This window comes from Lampris incognitus, chromosome 11, assembly GCF_029633865.1.
Source record: "Lampris incognitus isolate fLamInc1 chromosome 11, fLamInc1.hap2, whole genome shotgun sequence".
Taxonomy (NCBI): Eukaryota; Metazoa; Chordata; class Actinopteri; order Lampriformes; family Lampridae; genus Lampris; species Lampris incognitus.
The window spans coordinates 5,104,021-5,120,199 of NC_079221.1; the positions used below are offsets into that span (position 1 = coordinate 5,104,021).

At 45.9% G+C, this 16,179-nt stretch overlaps 1 protein-coding gene and 1 long non-coding RNA gene across 2 annotated transcripts in view; one reads left to right on the forward strand and one right to left on the reverse strand.

The window, feature by feature from the left end:
* Nucleotides 1-817: 817 nt before the first annotated feature.
* LOC130121074 (uncharacterized) overlaps nt 818-16,179 on the reverse strand; it is an 18,935-nt gene continuing 3,573 nt past the window's right edge. Inside the window, exon 2 of the long non-coding RNA XR_008811020.1 lies at nt 818-1,013. This is a non-coding gene — a long non-coding RNA (uncharacterized LOC130121074). The remainder of the gene's footprint in view (nt 1,014-16,179) is intronic.
* Nucleotides 7,801-9,803, forward strand: dlx1a (distal-less homeobox 1a). The gene is made up of 3 exons (XM_056289909.1): nt 7,801-8,116; nt 8,485-8,684; nt 9,394-9,803. The coding sequence occupies exons 1-3, from the start codon at nt 7,801-7,803 to the stop codon at nt 9,643-9,645; spliced, it is 768 nt and encodes a 255-aa protein (XP_056145884.1). The 3' UTR covers nt 9,646-9,803.

A 16,179-nucleotide genomic window follows, 5' to 3' on the forward strand; every position in this document is an offset into this window, starting at 1 on the left:
GAGTAACCTTTTATAGCTATAATGTAACAGAGTAACCTTTTATAGCTATAATGTAACAGAGTAGCCTTTTATAGCTATAATGTAACAGAGTAACCTTTTATAGCAATAATGTAACAGAGTAGCCTTTTATAGCTATAATATAACAGAGTAACTTTTTTTAGCTATAATGTAACAGAGTAACCTTTTTTAGCTATAATGTAACAGAGTAACCTTTTATAGCTATAATGTAACAGAGTAACCTTTTATAGCTATAATGTAACAGAGTAACCTTTTATAGCTATAATGTAACAGAGTAACCTTTTATAGCTATAATGTAACAGAGTAACCTTTTATAGCTATAATGTAACAGAGTAGCCTTTTATAGCTATAATGTAACAGAGTAACTTTTTTTAGCTATAATGTAACAGAGTAACCTTTTTTAGCTATAATGTAACAGAGTAACCTTTTTTAGCTATAATGTAACAGAGTAACCTTTTATAGCTATAATGTAACAGAGTAACCTTTTGTAGCTATAATGTAACAGAATAACCTTTTATAGCTATAATGTAACATTAACCTTTTTTAGCTATAATGTAACAGAGTAACCTTTTGTAGCTGATTGAGATGCATATAATGTTTTGGTGAATTCGTTTAGGCTTGTTTAACTCGAAACGATGACAATACTTCTTTGGTCAAAAGCAGCAACTGATCCGTACAAAACCTCTGTTGCCTGCAGTCATTCCAAAAAAACAAGTGACGAGATACATAAAAATATTAATAAATCCTTGTAAACGACGGGAGAAAATGCATACACATTCAAAATGCATGAAGCAATAGCAACTATGCAAGGTTTCAGTTTATTCAAACTACATTTATTTCAATTTCAGCTCTTCCATTATTTCAAGTCTCGTCTCGTCTCTCTTGTGTCCCATGTCTGTGATTGACAGGCCATGTCTCATTACAGTCCAGTCTGGGGTCCCAGTCACTTCAGCACACATTCGAGGGATGCAATGTCTCTTGGTGTATAGGGAATTCTACAAAAAGAGGAGGAAACAAAGAAGAAGAAGAAAGCACGTTATTACTTTTGCGCAACAATTTTTACCCTGAACTGCTTCACTGCATTGCACGTTTCCTCTGCAGTGTATCACACATCACCTAGGAAACGGTGCAGTAATGAAATATTATCATTTATCATCTCTCAGTGCTAATATATCAGGGTGTCATTCAGATGGTGTCATATCATATCGTGGCGCACGTTTTATTTTGTGGTCCACATCGAGAGCCTGTTATCGAACATTTCTCACACGATGAGGTCTGACATCTGAGGAGTATTATTTCAGAATTAATTCTGGTTGGATGTGATATTCCGTCATTATTGTGTAAAATTCCCCATGGTTATTGTAATAATAATATTTTGCATATTGCTCGGCATTACTGTCACTTGTCAGCCGTTGTTTCTGTTGGCTGATGTGTGTGTGTGGGGAAAAAAATTCGTTTTATTATCACGTAATTTAAAACAAACCCCCTTCGGAGGGCCCAAATTATCCTACCTGAGTAATTGTATCTATCTAATTGCATTATTAATAATTGCGCCGGTGGCCACGAAAATGAAATATTGTAAATGGGGTGAATCGGGGTGTGGCTGCTCTTCAGCAATGTGAATTGGTGAAAGTATGGCAGAGCTGTGCCCCCGTCGCCTCCCTGCAAATTTAGCGAATTTGAACAACTTGTAAATTTGCCCCTTTTGCCCCAATTGAACCGTAAGATAACGCGATCGATGAATCGATATCACAGTATAGCCTCGGACACTACCAGGCAATTTCTAGCCATGCGAATAAGCGTCGGTAAACAAACCAGTCCACATTTTGATGCAACGCTGAACGTGAAACGCGCGCGCGCGCGCACGCGCGCACGCGTGTCGACCTGATTGAGATGCATCTAGCAGGCGTTCTGCGAAATTACGAAGCAAAGGGCCGAATCTCTTCATCACCGCGGAATTAAGTGTTGAATACATTAAATACGGGTTATGTCACGTCGCTTTGTTTCCGCCGCAGCGAATGAGGGGGGGGGGGTCTTGATGCACGACGCTCAAGCGCGTGCGTTATTTCGGCAATTCCTCGCGGCCAGATATTTAGAACTAAGCTCGGGACCTCCTCCGCCGGAGCGATGGATGAATTAAATCCTCATCAAACTCAAATCTGCCAAATCATTAAAAAACCCTGAAATCCGACTGTTTAGGCTGTGGGTGTCGCGTGAGTGAAGAAAGGAAATGAAGCAAAAAAAAGGCAACAGTATCCTGTGGGGACCCCCCCCCAATTAATAATATATTAATAATAATAATGTGTCATTGCCATATAGAGTCACGCGCACCGTGTTCTGCAGCGCGGCGTGACGCGGATAAAGACCTGCGTTCTCATTATGTACGCCGAACATATAGGCCCCGGCACGCGCAGGGGACGTATATGTTCGGTGTATATAATGTATGTAATGTATGTAATGCCGGTATATGTTCGGTTTATATAATGTACGTAATGTACGTAATGTGTGTAATGTATGTAATGCCGGTATATGTTCGGTTTATATAATGTACGTAATGTACGTAATGTATGTAATGTATGTAATGTATGTAATGCCGGTATATGTTCGGTTTATATAATGTACGTAATGTACGTAATGTGTGTAATGTATGTAATGCCGGTATATGTTCGGTTTATATAATGTACGTAATGTGTGTAATGTGTGTAATGTGTGTAATGTATGTAATGCCGGTATATGTTCGGTTTATATAATGTACGTAATGTACGTAATGTATGTAATGTATGTAATATATGTAATATATGTAATGTACGTAATGTATGTAATGTGTGTAATGTGTGTAATGTATGTAATGCCGGTATATGTTCGGTTTATATAATGTACGTAATGTACGTAATGTACGTAATGTATGTAATGTATGTAATATATGTAATGTACGTAATGTATGTAATGTGTGTAATGTGTGTAATGTATGTAATGCCGGTATATGTTCGGTTTATATAATGTATGTAATGTACGTAATGTATGTAATGTATGTAATGCCGGTATATGTTCGGCGAGTGTCACGGCGGAGCGTGGCACTATGGCAACTGAGGAGGGCCGTCCGTCACCGGACTAAAATGAAGTCTGTGACTCCTTCGCCCCCACCCCCACCCCCCCCACGCCCCCCTCCCCCACCCCCTCCGCCGCCACCACCACCCCTCTCTCTGCACCGGCTGCTAACCCTCAGGTGGAGAGCAGCAGCAGGTGTTAAAACACTCAGCCGCGGACGGAGCTGCTCGCGCCTAATGAGCCCCGCCGCCTCGCCCCATCCACGCGGCGGTGGGGCTCCGTTTTTACCGTCGGCTGCCAGGCAGCGCGCCGCCGCCGCGGCTCGTGCAGGGCTCGTCCGCCGGACCAACGCTTATTACGCGAGGCTGGCCTGCGCAGGCCGAGCGAACGCACGAGCTCGGGCAGTCCGGGTTGAACGCGAACGGAAGCGGAGCGCGCGCTCAAACATGAATTATTGTTATTATCATTTCTCGCGGTCTCGCGGATCCGCACGTGCGAATAGCGCGACGTTCCGCTGCGCGGCTCCGCCGGAGGTCCCGCGCTGCGGTGCAGGACGCGACGCCGCTGCCGCCCGCCAACTTCCGCCGGGGCGAGCGCGAGAAACCGCAGCGTCGAGGATGCGTTTCTGTTGCAGCTTGAGCCCCCTCCACCCACCCTCCTCCCCCCCCCTCCACCCCCTCCTCCACCCCCCCCCAAAAAGAGAATGAAACGAGTGCTGTCTGTAGGCCTCTGACACGCGCGTATTTTCTTTTTTACATCCCCGTTATTTTCCGCGAGAGTAACGGGGCCTAATTATTTTAACCGTTTTATCTCCCCTCTCCTCTCCTCTTCCTCCCCTCTCCTCTCCTCTCCTCCCCTCTCCTCTTCCCCCTCTCCTCCCCTCTCCTCTCCTCCCCTCCCCTCTTCCCCCCTCTCCTCCCTCTCCTCTCCTCTCCTCCCCTCCCCTCTTCCCCCCTCTCCTCTCCTCTCCTCTCTTCTCCTCTTCCCCCCTCTCCTCCCCTCTCCTCCCCTCTCCTCTTCCCCCCTCTCCTCCCCTCTCCTCTCCTCTTCCCCCCTCTCCTGCCCCTCTCCTCCCCTCTCCTCTTCCCCCCCTCTCCTCCCCTCTCCTCTCCTCTCTTCTCCTCTCCTCCCCTCCCCTCTTCTCCCCTCTCCTCTCCTCCCCTCTCCTTTCCTCTTCTCCCTCCCCTCTCCTCTCCTCCCCTCCCTCCCCTCTCCTCTCCTCTCCTCTCATCTCCTCCCCTCTCCTCTCCTCTCCTCTCCTCTCCTCTTCTCCCCTCCCCTCTCCTCTCCTCTCCCCTCCTCTCCTCTCCTCTCCTCCCCTCTCTTCTCCTCTCCTCTCCTCTCCTCTCCTCCCCTCTCCTCTCCTCTCCTCCCCTCCCCTCTTCTCCCCTCTCCTCTCCTCCCCTCCCCTCTTCTCCCCTCTCCTCTCCTCCCCTCCCCTCTCCTCTCTCTCCTCTCCTCTCCTCCCCTCTCCTCCCCTCTCCTCTCCTCCCCTCTCCTCTCCTCTCCTCTAAGAGTTTTTGCTCCGCCGCTTCGCCAGTGTGCAGATATACTGTAATCGTGAGAAATAATGACAGTTATCAGTCGCACCCACCGAGTAACCATAAAAAAGTGCGTCCTCTGTTCTGGAAGATGATAATTATTGGTTGTACCGCTATTATGGTTCTGCTCGCTGATGGAGGAAACGCTGAAGCGCTCGTTTCCGGGGTAATTCCGCACAAATCACTTCAAATTGCCCTATTTTAGGGGACAAGATCATATTTTAAGGTTTTTTTTTTACCCCCCTCTCCCTTTTTATTCTCAAATTCAGAGATTCACAGTCCGCTGGCAAACTTGATATTGAGCGCAGCGAGGCCGGCTCCCGCATTTCGATCACGGGCACCGGGTCCGGGACTTGCTCCTTCTGGTTTCGGGGTGGGGGGGGGTGTTCGGGGTTCGGTCGTGCAGTTACACCGCTGCCTGTGAGTTGCTGCTCAGGTGGGGTGTGGGCACGCGGGTGGAGCGGACTGGTGTGGTTTTCGTTGCTGCACGCGCACAGCGTAGCTACACACCGGCGCGAGGACGGTAGGCCGAATAACGGCGCGGCCACGAAGAAGAGACGAGGCGGTTCTGGTTCGAGCCGCGGACGCGTCCGGTTTTCCAGACGCGTGCGGCGGATTCACGCTCTGCTCTTCATCACATGACGCTTTTTTTAAGTAAGTGCAAATCAGACGCTCTCTCTCCCTCTCTCTCTCTCCCTCTCTCTCTCTCTCTCTCTCTCTCTCTCTCTCTCTCTCTCTCTCTCTCTCTCTCTCTCTCTCTCTCTCTGCCTGGCTGAAGACTATAGGAAACCTCTTTGTTGCGTAAAACTAGCTACCTGTACAAATCACCGTGTCTTCTTCTGTGGTTTAGGCCTATAGTCAGTCAGCAGGCTGCCGCAGCAGGCTGACCCTGTTTGAGTCGGGGGGGGGGGTCTCTGATTGTTATTTTCATTTTTTCCTTTTGGAAATCTCGGCCATTCGTTTTAAAAGACACTGTCTGTTGTTTTGTCCGTCGTCCATTCATCCAGATCAAGCGTTCAGGGATCATTAGTCTTGTGTGTGACGTGAGAGACCACCCCCCTCACCACCCGGTCTAGTAGTACAACACTTGGATTCCTGCTAATCAAAGGATCCCGTGTTTAACTTAACGTAACTTAATTTAATTTAATTCGACTTAAGTTAGCCTGACTTAACTTCAGTTAATTCACTTAACTCGACTTAACCTCACTTAACTTCACTTGACTTAACTTGACTTGGCTTAACTTGATTTAACTTGACTTGACTTAACTTGACTTGAGTTGACTTGACTTGGCTTAACTTGATTTAACTTGACTTGACTTAACTTGACTTGACTTGACTTGGCTTAACTTGATTTAACTTTACTTGACTTGACTTGACTTGGCTTAACTTGATTTAAATTAACTTGACTTGACTTGGCTTAACTTGATTTAAATTAACTTGACTTGACTTAACTTGACTTGGCTTAACTTGATTTAAATTAACTTGACTTAACTTGACTTGACTTGACTTAACTTGACTTGGCTTAACTTGATTTAACTTGACTTGACTTAACTTGACTTAACTTGGCTTAACTTGATTTAAATTAACTTGACTTAACTTGGCTTGACTTAACTTGACTTGACTTAACTTGATTTAACTTGACTTGACTTGACTTAACTTGACTTGGCTTAATTTGATTTAAATTAACTTGATTTAACTTGACTTAACTTGGCTTAACTTGATTTAACTTGACTTGACTTAACTTGACTTGACTTAACTTGACTTAGCTTGACTTAAGTTAACCTCACGTAACTTGACTTGGCTTGACTTAACTTGTCTTGACTTAACGTGACTTAAGTTAGCCTGACTTAACTTCAGCGAATTTACTCAACTCGACTTAACCTCACTTAACTTGCCTTGACTTAACTTGACTCAACTCAGCGTAACTTAACCCCCCCCCCCCCCCCATGTAAAGCTGAATTTGAAAAGTATTAAGAGATTCGTTTAACTAGACCATAAAAAACAAAACAAACAAAACAAAACAAACAAAAAACAAAACAAGAAAGGTTAAAGATGTGTAGGAGCGGATTTGCCAGCTGTGAAACCCGTCCTAGCAGCAGCAAGTGGAGCGGATGTGACCTTTAGCAACGCTCCCTTCTTGCCCCCTCACGCGCCCTGTGTCATGATACGCCGCCGCAGACCACCGCCGCTACACCTTGCTATGAGGACGCGCACACACACACACACTTACACGTGACATTTCCCTCGCTCCAAGTCTCCATTAGCGTTGTGGTGGCTACATTGTCAAAAAGCACAAAAACAACACTAAGCAAAGGAAGAAACGAAAGAGAAACCCCCCCCCTCCTCCTCCATTGTTTTGGATCTCCTCCGCCTCGGCTGCGTGCTGAGACGCGTCATTACCTGAACCAGCAACCCTCCCAGCAAAGGCCAGCCGGCGCGGCGCGAGCGCCTCTTACCTGCGTTCCATTGGCAGGTGGGACCGGGAGCGCGTGCCAAGGCAGGCGCTAATTAGGCGGATGATAATCGAAGCGAGTGTTATGCTAATGTGCCTTGTTTTATCGCCGGGCACTCGGAGGACGCCCGCGTGAGCGTTACGCGGTTTCGGTCGGTGAACCCGCCACGCTGGACGCGCCAGTCGTCCTCGAGCCGCTCAAATATCTAAATACGGTTCGCGCGCCCCAAGCATCTCGCGCAGAGGAACCCGACAGGCTATGCACGCTCACAAAACCATCACGAACAATAGGCTGGATAATGGAGAATGATACAATAATAATAATAATAATAATAATAATAATTAATAATAATGATTCGGTAAGGTTTTTGAAACTTGACATCGACGGCAAAAATCTGAGGTTTTTGTCATTTTTCTGGAGTTTATGGGGGGTTTTTTGGTTTTTTGTTGTGTTTTTTTTTTTTGGGGCCCCAACCCGGGGATCGCCAATGGGCATCCTTCTCGGATCGGGGGGACCAATCAGCGACGGTCTCCGATGAATATTCATGACTCCCCGATTCAAACCTTTGAGCGAGTTTGCCTCGATCCGCAGCATCACACCTGGACTTTTCACGGAGGCAAACTGCATTTTCTTATGAATGGCAAGGCGAAAAAGCGGTTCCGCTTAAATTGGGCTCCGTCCTCCGCCCGGGTCATAGACGAACACGCGAAAAGGGCGCGAGGGAAGAGCCGCCGGAAGACATGACAATGACCACAATCCCGGAAAGTCTCGGCGGCCCCGTCTCAGGAAAATCCGTCTTCATGGAGTTTGGACCCCCGAGTCAACAGATGTCTCCTTCCTCCTCCGTGGCGCACGGGCACTACCCCATGCACTGTCTGCACGCGGCGGGCCACGCGCAGCACGACGGCTCGTACAGCCCGGCCTCGTCCTTCCCCCGGTCCCTGGCTTACCCGTACGTCAACTCCGTCGGCGGCCATTCCGCCAGCCCCTATCTCGGCACGGTGCAGACGTACCAGAACAGCTCGGCCCTGACGCAGACGCGCCTAGAGGACGCAGGTGAGTGTCGCCGCGGCCCCGCGACCCCTCGGCTCCGGCGACCCGCATGCATGCGCGCGTGTTTCCCGCGCGCCGTGTGCAGAAGGGTTTCTGCAGGACGGTTGTCGCTGCGCCCGAGGTGGGGGGGGGGGGGGGGAAGCGGCGCAGATGTTGAGGAATTCGGCTTGGTAATTATTTATTGCGTAATGCTGTAAACAATGTATGCAATTAAGGATAATTATGCCTAAAGTACAGCCCCGTAAAACTTGCGCGGCGGTATTCACCGCGGCGCAACGCAGTTGGCTGCAGCGGGTCTCCTCATTTTCTCTTTCTTCTTCTTCTTCTTTTTTAAAATTTTTTTTTGCTTTCTTTCCTACGCGTCCCTGCAGCACCAGAAGCGGAGAAGAACACGGTGGTGGAGGGCGGAGAGGTGCGGTTCAACGGCAAGGGGAAGAAGATCCGAAAGCCCAGAACCATCTATTCAAGTTTACAACTTCAAGCTCTCAACAGAAGATTTCAGCAAACCCAGTATCTGGCGTTGCCGGAGAGAGCCGAACTCGCCGCGTCCCTGGGTCTTACCCAGACACAGGCAAGTCCACGTCGCCCTCATCAGCTCTGCACGCGCGGGGGGGGGGGTACCGTCACCTCTGTGCTCAGAGAACATTTAAAAATGTTGCTTTTCCTTTTTTTTCTTTCTTTTAATTAATGCCAAATGAGACGAGTGATGTGGAACATTAACACCCACGTGTTAATATGGCGGACTGGTTATAGTCCACCTTGGCCCCCGAATCAAATATGCAAACCGTTTGTGCAGTTTTATGAATTTCAACTGAATCCCTTCAAATTATAAAATGTTGGGAGCCTTCTTCAGGGTTGGCTGCTTTGTGAATCAAAAAGCCTAATCGATACACATCCTTGTCTGTTTTTTATAGGTAAGAATTTAGTTTTATTGGTGAAAATGTGGTTCTGTACACATCCTTGTCTGTTTTTTTATAGGTAAAAATTTGGTTTTATAGGTAAAAATTTGGTTTTATAGGTAGAAATTTGGTTTTATTGCTAAATATTTGGTTTTATAGGTAGAAATTTGGTTTTATTGGTAAAATTTTGGTTCTGTACACATCCTTGTCGGTTTTTCATAGGTAAAATTTTAGTTTTATTGGTAAAATTTTGGTTCTGCACACATCCTTGTCTGTTTTTTTAATAGGTAAAAAATTTGGTTTTATAGGTGAAAAATTTGGTTTTATTGGTAAACATTTGGTTTTATACACACCCTTGTCCGTTTTTCTTTTTTTTTATAGGTCAAAATTTGGTTTCAGAATAAGCGATCCAAATTCAAAAAGCTGATGAAGCAAGGCGGCGGCCAGATCGACCCCGGCGCTTTGGCCAACGGCCGCGGACTTTCGGCCGGTTCTCCCACGGTGACGCCGGTCTGGAGCTCGCCGAGCGCCGTGAAAACGCCGGTGGGGACGCCGGGGTCTTACATCCCCAGCTACACCTCGTGGTACCCGACCACGCACCAAGAGTCTATGCAACAGCCTCAGCTCATGTGAACGAGAGAGAGCGGGTACGCGCACCCCTGCAGACCCTCCACCCCGCCGTGGCTCATATCAGGAAGGACTGCGGGACCGGCACCACCCCTGGCCTGGCCCTGCACTGGCTTAATGAATGCACACAGATGTATCTCGGGAGTTTGCTTCCTATACGTTGCCAGCTGACACCGCGGCCTCCCCTCTCAACTGACGGAGGCGAGTCGGTGAGTAAGAGGGCCGAGACACTGACCTGGCACCCCGCTCGCCCGAAGGCACGAAGTCCTTTACGAGTCCGTGACAAGGCAGCGGAAATGGCAAACAAATGGATTCTTCCGGCTGCTGTTCATCAAATCCTCTTTTGGGGGTGTGTGTGTGTGTGTGTGTGTGTGTGTGTGTGTGTGTGTGTGTGTGTGTGTGTGTGTGTGTGTGCGTGTGCGTGCGTGCGTGCGTGCGGGCAGCGAAACCGGCTGAGCCGTTGTGACCACATGCCTCCGAGAACATTCACGTGTTTGATCCATTTACTAATTAGCGTAGTCCGCCTCTCACGCGCGGTGTCATTGGAGACCTGCAGAGATCACGACAAGGCCTTTCGTGATGTGGACCCGGGCAGAGGTCCTACCCATGCCTGCAAGGGCCCGTGTGAAGGTCGCTTATCTGCGTCTCATCTGAAGCCCACCACGAGGACAAGACTCGAAACCATTTCCGCTCCCCCGTGCAGCAAGGCCGCCACGCGGGCCTTCTCCCGGTACTGCAGAGTTATATTGTGCGAATTAAGCCTCCAAATTGCCGATATGTTGTTTATATGTGATTCCTATTTAAGTTAAATTATTCAGACTAGCTTATTATTTTTTTTTGGGGGGGTCGAAGTCGACCTTGTGTTCGTTTTAAGTGTGTTTGAAGGACGCCACGTGGTCCACGCTGCACAAGTTGCAGACGAGATCCTTTCTCTGTGCGACCGCGTGCCCCCGATGTGATGTGAAAACGTCAAAAAACAAAACAAAACAACAAAAAAAACACAAAAGAAAAGAAAAAAGAAAAGAAAAGAAGAAGGTTGCCGATTAGCTGCTTGACTACAGGAGGTCCCGGGACCCCCCGCCGCCGCCGCCAGCGGGACCCCCGCCGCCGCCGCCGCTGTGTCTCACGGACCCGGCAGGCCGGCGGATGTACATAGGACAGCCTGCCGCCTGGGGTGCGCTGCGGCCGGCGGACTGTGAAACGGGCTGAGGCGGATCTGTACTACTTACTCGTCCAGGTGTGTTTAGTCACATAGAAATATTTAGTTTTGTATTGACCATTTTAATTTATTCCATTGTTTATGAAGTCTATGTACACCATGTGCAAAGTTTCAAAAACAGTAAAAATGATTTAAATGATGTCAAAGGAGGGTGTCTCGTCGAAAATCATTTCCCGCCTGTTGCCATGACGAAGGAGGAAAGGCTCGCGGGCCTCACGTGTTGCCCAGACTGCAGTAACACCAATCACATAGGCAGCGCTTAACAGGGCGGTCACGTGCTCTCTGATGCATGGTAACGCCTCGCTCATGGATGGATGAGATTTAGGATGGATGGATGGATGGATGGATAGAGTTATGATGGATAGAGTTATGGATGGATAGAGTTGTGATGGATAGAGTTATGGATGGATAGAGTTATGATGAATAAGAGTTATGGATGGATAGAGTTATGATGGATAAGAGTTATGGATGGATAGAGTTATGGATGGATAGAGTTATGATGGATAGAGTTATGGATGGATAGAGTTATGGATGGATAGAGTTATGGATGGATAGAGTTGTGATGGATAGAGTTACGGATGGATAGAGTTATGATGGATAGAGTTATGGATGGATAGAGTTATGATGGATAGAGTTATGGATGGATAGAGTTATGGATGGATAGAGTTATGGATGGATAGAGTTATGATGGATAAGAGTTATGGATGGATAGAGTTATGGATGGATAGAGTTGTGATGGATAGAGTTACGGATGGATAGAGTTATGATGGATAGAGTTATGGATGGATAGAGTTATGGATGGATAGAGTTATGATGGATAGAGTTATGGATGGATAGAGTTATGATGGATAGAGTTATGGATGGATAGAGTTATGATGGATAGAGTTGTGATGGATAGAGTTACGGATGGATAGAGTTATGGATGGATAGAGTTATGATGGATAGAGTTATGATGGATAGAGTTATGGATGGATAGAGTTATGATGGATAGAGTTATGGATGGATAGAGTTATGGATGGATAGAGTTATGATGGATAGAGTTATGGATGGATAGAGTTATGATGGATAGAGTTATGATGGATAGAGTTATGATGGATAAGAGTTATGTATGGATAGAGTTATGGATGGATAGAGTTATGATGGATAGAGTTATGGATGGATAGAGTTATGATGGATAGAGTTATGGATGGATAGAGTTATGGATGGATAGAGTTATGATGGATAGAGTTATGATGGATAAGAGTTATGGATGGATAGAGTTGTGATGGATAGAGTTATGGATGGATAGAGTTATGATGGATAGAGTTATGGATGGATAGATGGATAGAGTTATGATGGATAAGAGTTATGATGGATAGAGTTATGGATGGATAGAGTTATGATGGATAGAGTTATGATGGATAGAGTTATGGATGGATAGAGTTATGATGGATAGAGTTATGGATGGATAGAGTTATGATGGATAAGAGTTATGGATGGATAGAGTTATGGATGGATAGAGTTGTGATAGATAGAGTTATGGATGGATAGAGTTATGATGGATAGAGTTATGGATGGATAGAGTTATGATGGATAAGAGTTATGATGGATAGAGTTATGGATGGATAGAGTTATGATGGATAGAGTTATGATGGATAGAGTTATGGATGGATAGAGTTATGATGGATAAAGTTATGGATGGATAGAGTTATGGATGGATAGAGTTATGATGGATAGAGTTATGGATAGAGTTATGGATGGATAGAGTTATGGATGGATAGAGTAGTGATGGATAGAGTTATGGATGGATAGAGTTATGATGGATAAAGTTATGGATGGATAGAGTTATGATGGATAAGAGTTATGGATGGATAGAGTTATGATGGATAGAGTTATGATGGATAAGAGTTATGGATGGATAGAGTTATGATGGATAGAGTTATGGATGGATAGAGTTATGGATGGATAGAGTTATGATGGATAAGAGTTATGGATGGATAGAGTTATGATGGATAAGAGTTATGGATGGATAGAGTTATGATGGATAGAGTTATGGATGGATAGAGTTATGGATGGCTAGAGTTGTGATGGATAGAGTTATGGATGGATAGAGTTATGATGGATAAGAGTTATGGATGGATAGGAGTTATGGATGGATAGAGTTGTGATGGATAGAGTTATGGATGGATAGAGTTATGATGGATAAGAGTTATGGATGGATAGAGTTATGGATGGATAGAGTTATGATGGATAAGAGTTATGGATGGATAGAGTTATGGATGGATAGAGTTATGATGGATAAGAGTTATGGATGGATAGAGTTATGATGGATAAGAGTTATGGATGGATAGAGTTATGATGGATAGAGTTATGGATGGATAGGAGTTATGGATGGATAGAGTTGTGATGGATAGAGTTATGGATGGATAGAGTTATGATGGATAAGAGTTATGGATGGATAGAGTTATGGATGGATAGAGTTATGATGGATAAGAGTTATGGATGGATAGAGTTATGATGGATAAGAGTTATGGATGGATAGAGTTATGATGGATAGAGTTATGGATGGATAGAGTTATGATGGATAGAGTTATGATGGATAGAGTTATGATGGATAAGAGTTATGATGGATAGAGTTATGGATGGATAGAGTTATGATGGATAGAGTTATGGATGGATAGAGTTATGGATGGATAGAGTTATGATGGATAGAGTTATGGATGGATAGAGTTATGATGGATAGAGTTATGGATGGCTAGAGTTGTGATGGATAGAGTTATGGATGGATAGAGTTATGGATGGATAGAGTTATGATGGATAAGAGTTATGGATGGATAGAGTTATGGATGGATAGAGTTATGATGGATAGAGTTATGGATGGATAGAGTTATGATGGATAAGAGTTATGGATGGATAGAGTTATGATGGATAGAGTTATGATGGATAGAGTTATGGATGGATAGAGTTATGATGGATAGAGTTATGGATGGATAGAGTTATGGATGGATAGAGTTATGATGGATAGAGTTATGATGGATAGAGTTATGGATGGATAGATGGATAGAGTTATGATGGATAGAGTTATGGATGGATAAGAGTTATGATGGATAGAGTTATGATGGATAGAGTTATGGATGGATAGAGTTATGATGGATAAGAGTTATGGATGGATAGAGTTATGGTATTTTTCCCGTCTGCTGCGGATTGTTGTTCACGTTTACAAGAGCCTAACAAATGACACTGGATTTCAGAATTGGAAGTGACAAATCCTTCATATCATATATACACATATATACATATATATATATATATATGTGTGTGTGTGTGTGTGTGTGTATGTGTGTGTGTGTGTGTGTGTGTGTGTGTGTGCACATTTATATATACGATATGAAGGATATGTCACTTCCAATTTTGAAGAAAAAAAAAATATATATATAGATAGATAGAATAGATGTAGGAAAAAAATATAGATCTACATATAGATAGATAGATAGATAGATAGATAGATAGATAGATAGATAGATAGATAGATTGATATTGACGTTGATATTCCGCTCCTCGTTTATTGATCACTTTTATCAACATCATTGATGGTTTCCGGGAATAAAAACCGATATATATATATATATAGAGAGAGAGAGAGAGAGAGAGAGAGAGAGAGAGAGAGAGAGAGAGAGAGAGAGAGAGAGAGAGAGAGAGAGAGAGAGAGAGAGAGAGAGCCAGCTTCGCACATGTGCTGGATTTTAACTAAAATGCTTATGTATATTTATATGGGTGGGGGTGGGGGTGGGGGGTGAATCAGGAAGTTTAGGCTAACTTCAGAAAACGACGATAGACACGCTTCTTGTCCTGGATGTGTCGTTGTGTTGTTGCGTGTTGTTGGATGTGTCGTTGTGTTGTAGCGTGTGGCTGGATGTGTTGTGTTGTTGTGTTGCTGGTTGTGTTGTTGCGTGTTGTTGGATGTGTCGTTGTGTTGTTGCGTGTTGTTGGATGTGTCGTTGTGTTGTTGCTGCTTGGCGTGAGTTGTGGTCCATCGGCGGAAGCAGCGGCTGGCTCGGTGCTCGGTGTTCGGTGTTCGGTGTCGATGCTCGGTGTTCGGTGCTCGGTGTTCGGTGCTCGGTGTTCGGTGCTCGGTGTTCGGTGCTCGGTGTTCGGTGCTCGGAGTTCGGTGCTCGGTGTTCGGTGCTCGATGCTCGGTGCTCGGTGTTCGGTGTCGATGCTCGGTGTCCGGTGTTCGGTGCTCGGTGTTCGGTGCTCGGTGCTCGGTGCTCGGTGTTCGGTGCTCGGTGCTCGGTGTTCGGTGTTCGGTGTTCGGTGCTCGGTGTTCGGTGTCCGGTGTTCGGTGCTCGGTGTTCGGTGCTCGGTGCTCGGTGCTCGGTGTTCGGTGTTCGGTGTTCGGTGCTCGGTGTTCGGTGCTCGGTGTTCGGTGCTCGGTGCTCGGTGCTCGGTGTTCGGTGTTCGGTGCTCGGTGTTCGGTGCTCGGTGCTCGGTGTTCGGTGTTCGGTGTTCGGTGCTCGGTGTTCGGTGCTCGGTGCTCGGTGTTCGGTGTTCGGTGCTCGGTGTTCGGTGCTCGGTGTTCGGTGCTCGGTGTTCGGTGCTCGGTGCTCGGTGCTCGGTGTTCGGTGCTCGGTGCTCGGTGTTCGGTGCTCGGTGCTCGGTGTTCGGTGCTCGGTGCTCGGTGTTCGGTGTTCGGTGCTCGGTGCTCGGTGCTCGGTGCTGCTCGTCTGGCCGCCCCGCACTGTAATCTTCTTTGTGGGCTTGTGTTCAAACAAACCCGTCCTGCGGGCTGAATGGACGAGGGGGCAGTTGGGAGCGTTAAGTGAATAATTGGGCAAGAGGCAGGTGCTGCGAGGACACTGCACGCCGAACTCAATGACATCAAATGTACAAGAAGGAAAGTGAACATTTCAAAGGGCTTTTGTTAAACACTGCTGCTTTACCAGTCTGTCAGCCATAGATGGACAGACAGACAGATAGATAGATAGATAGATAGATAGATAGATAGATAGATAGATAGATAGATAGATAGATAGATAGATAGATAGATAGATAGATAGATAGATAGATAGATAGATAGATAGATAGATAGATAGATAGATAGATAGATAGATAGATGGACGGACGGACGGACGGACGGACGGACGGACGGACGGAAAGACAGACAGACAGACAGACAGACAGACAGACAGACAGACAGACAGACAGACAGATAGATAGATAGATAGATAGATAGATAGATAGATAGATAGATAGATAGATAGATAGATAGATAGATAGATAGATAGATAGATAGATAGATAGATAGATAGATAGATAGATAGATAGATAGATGGACGGACGGA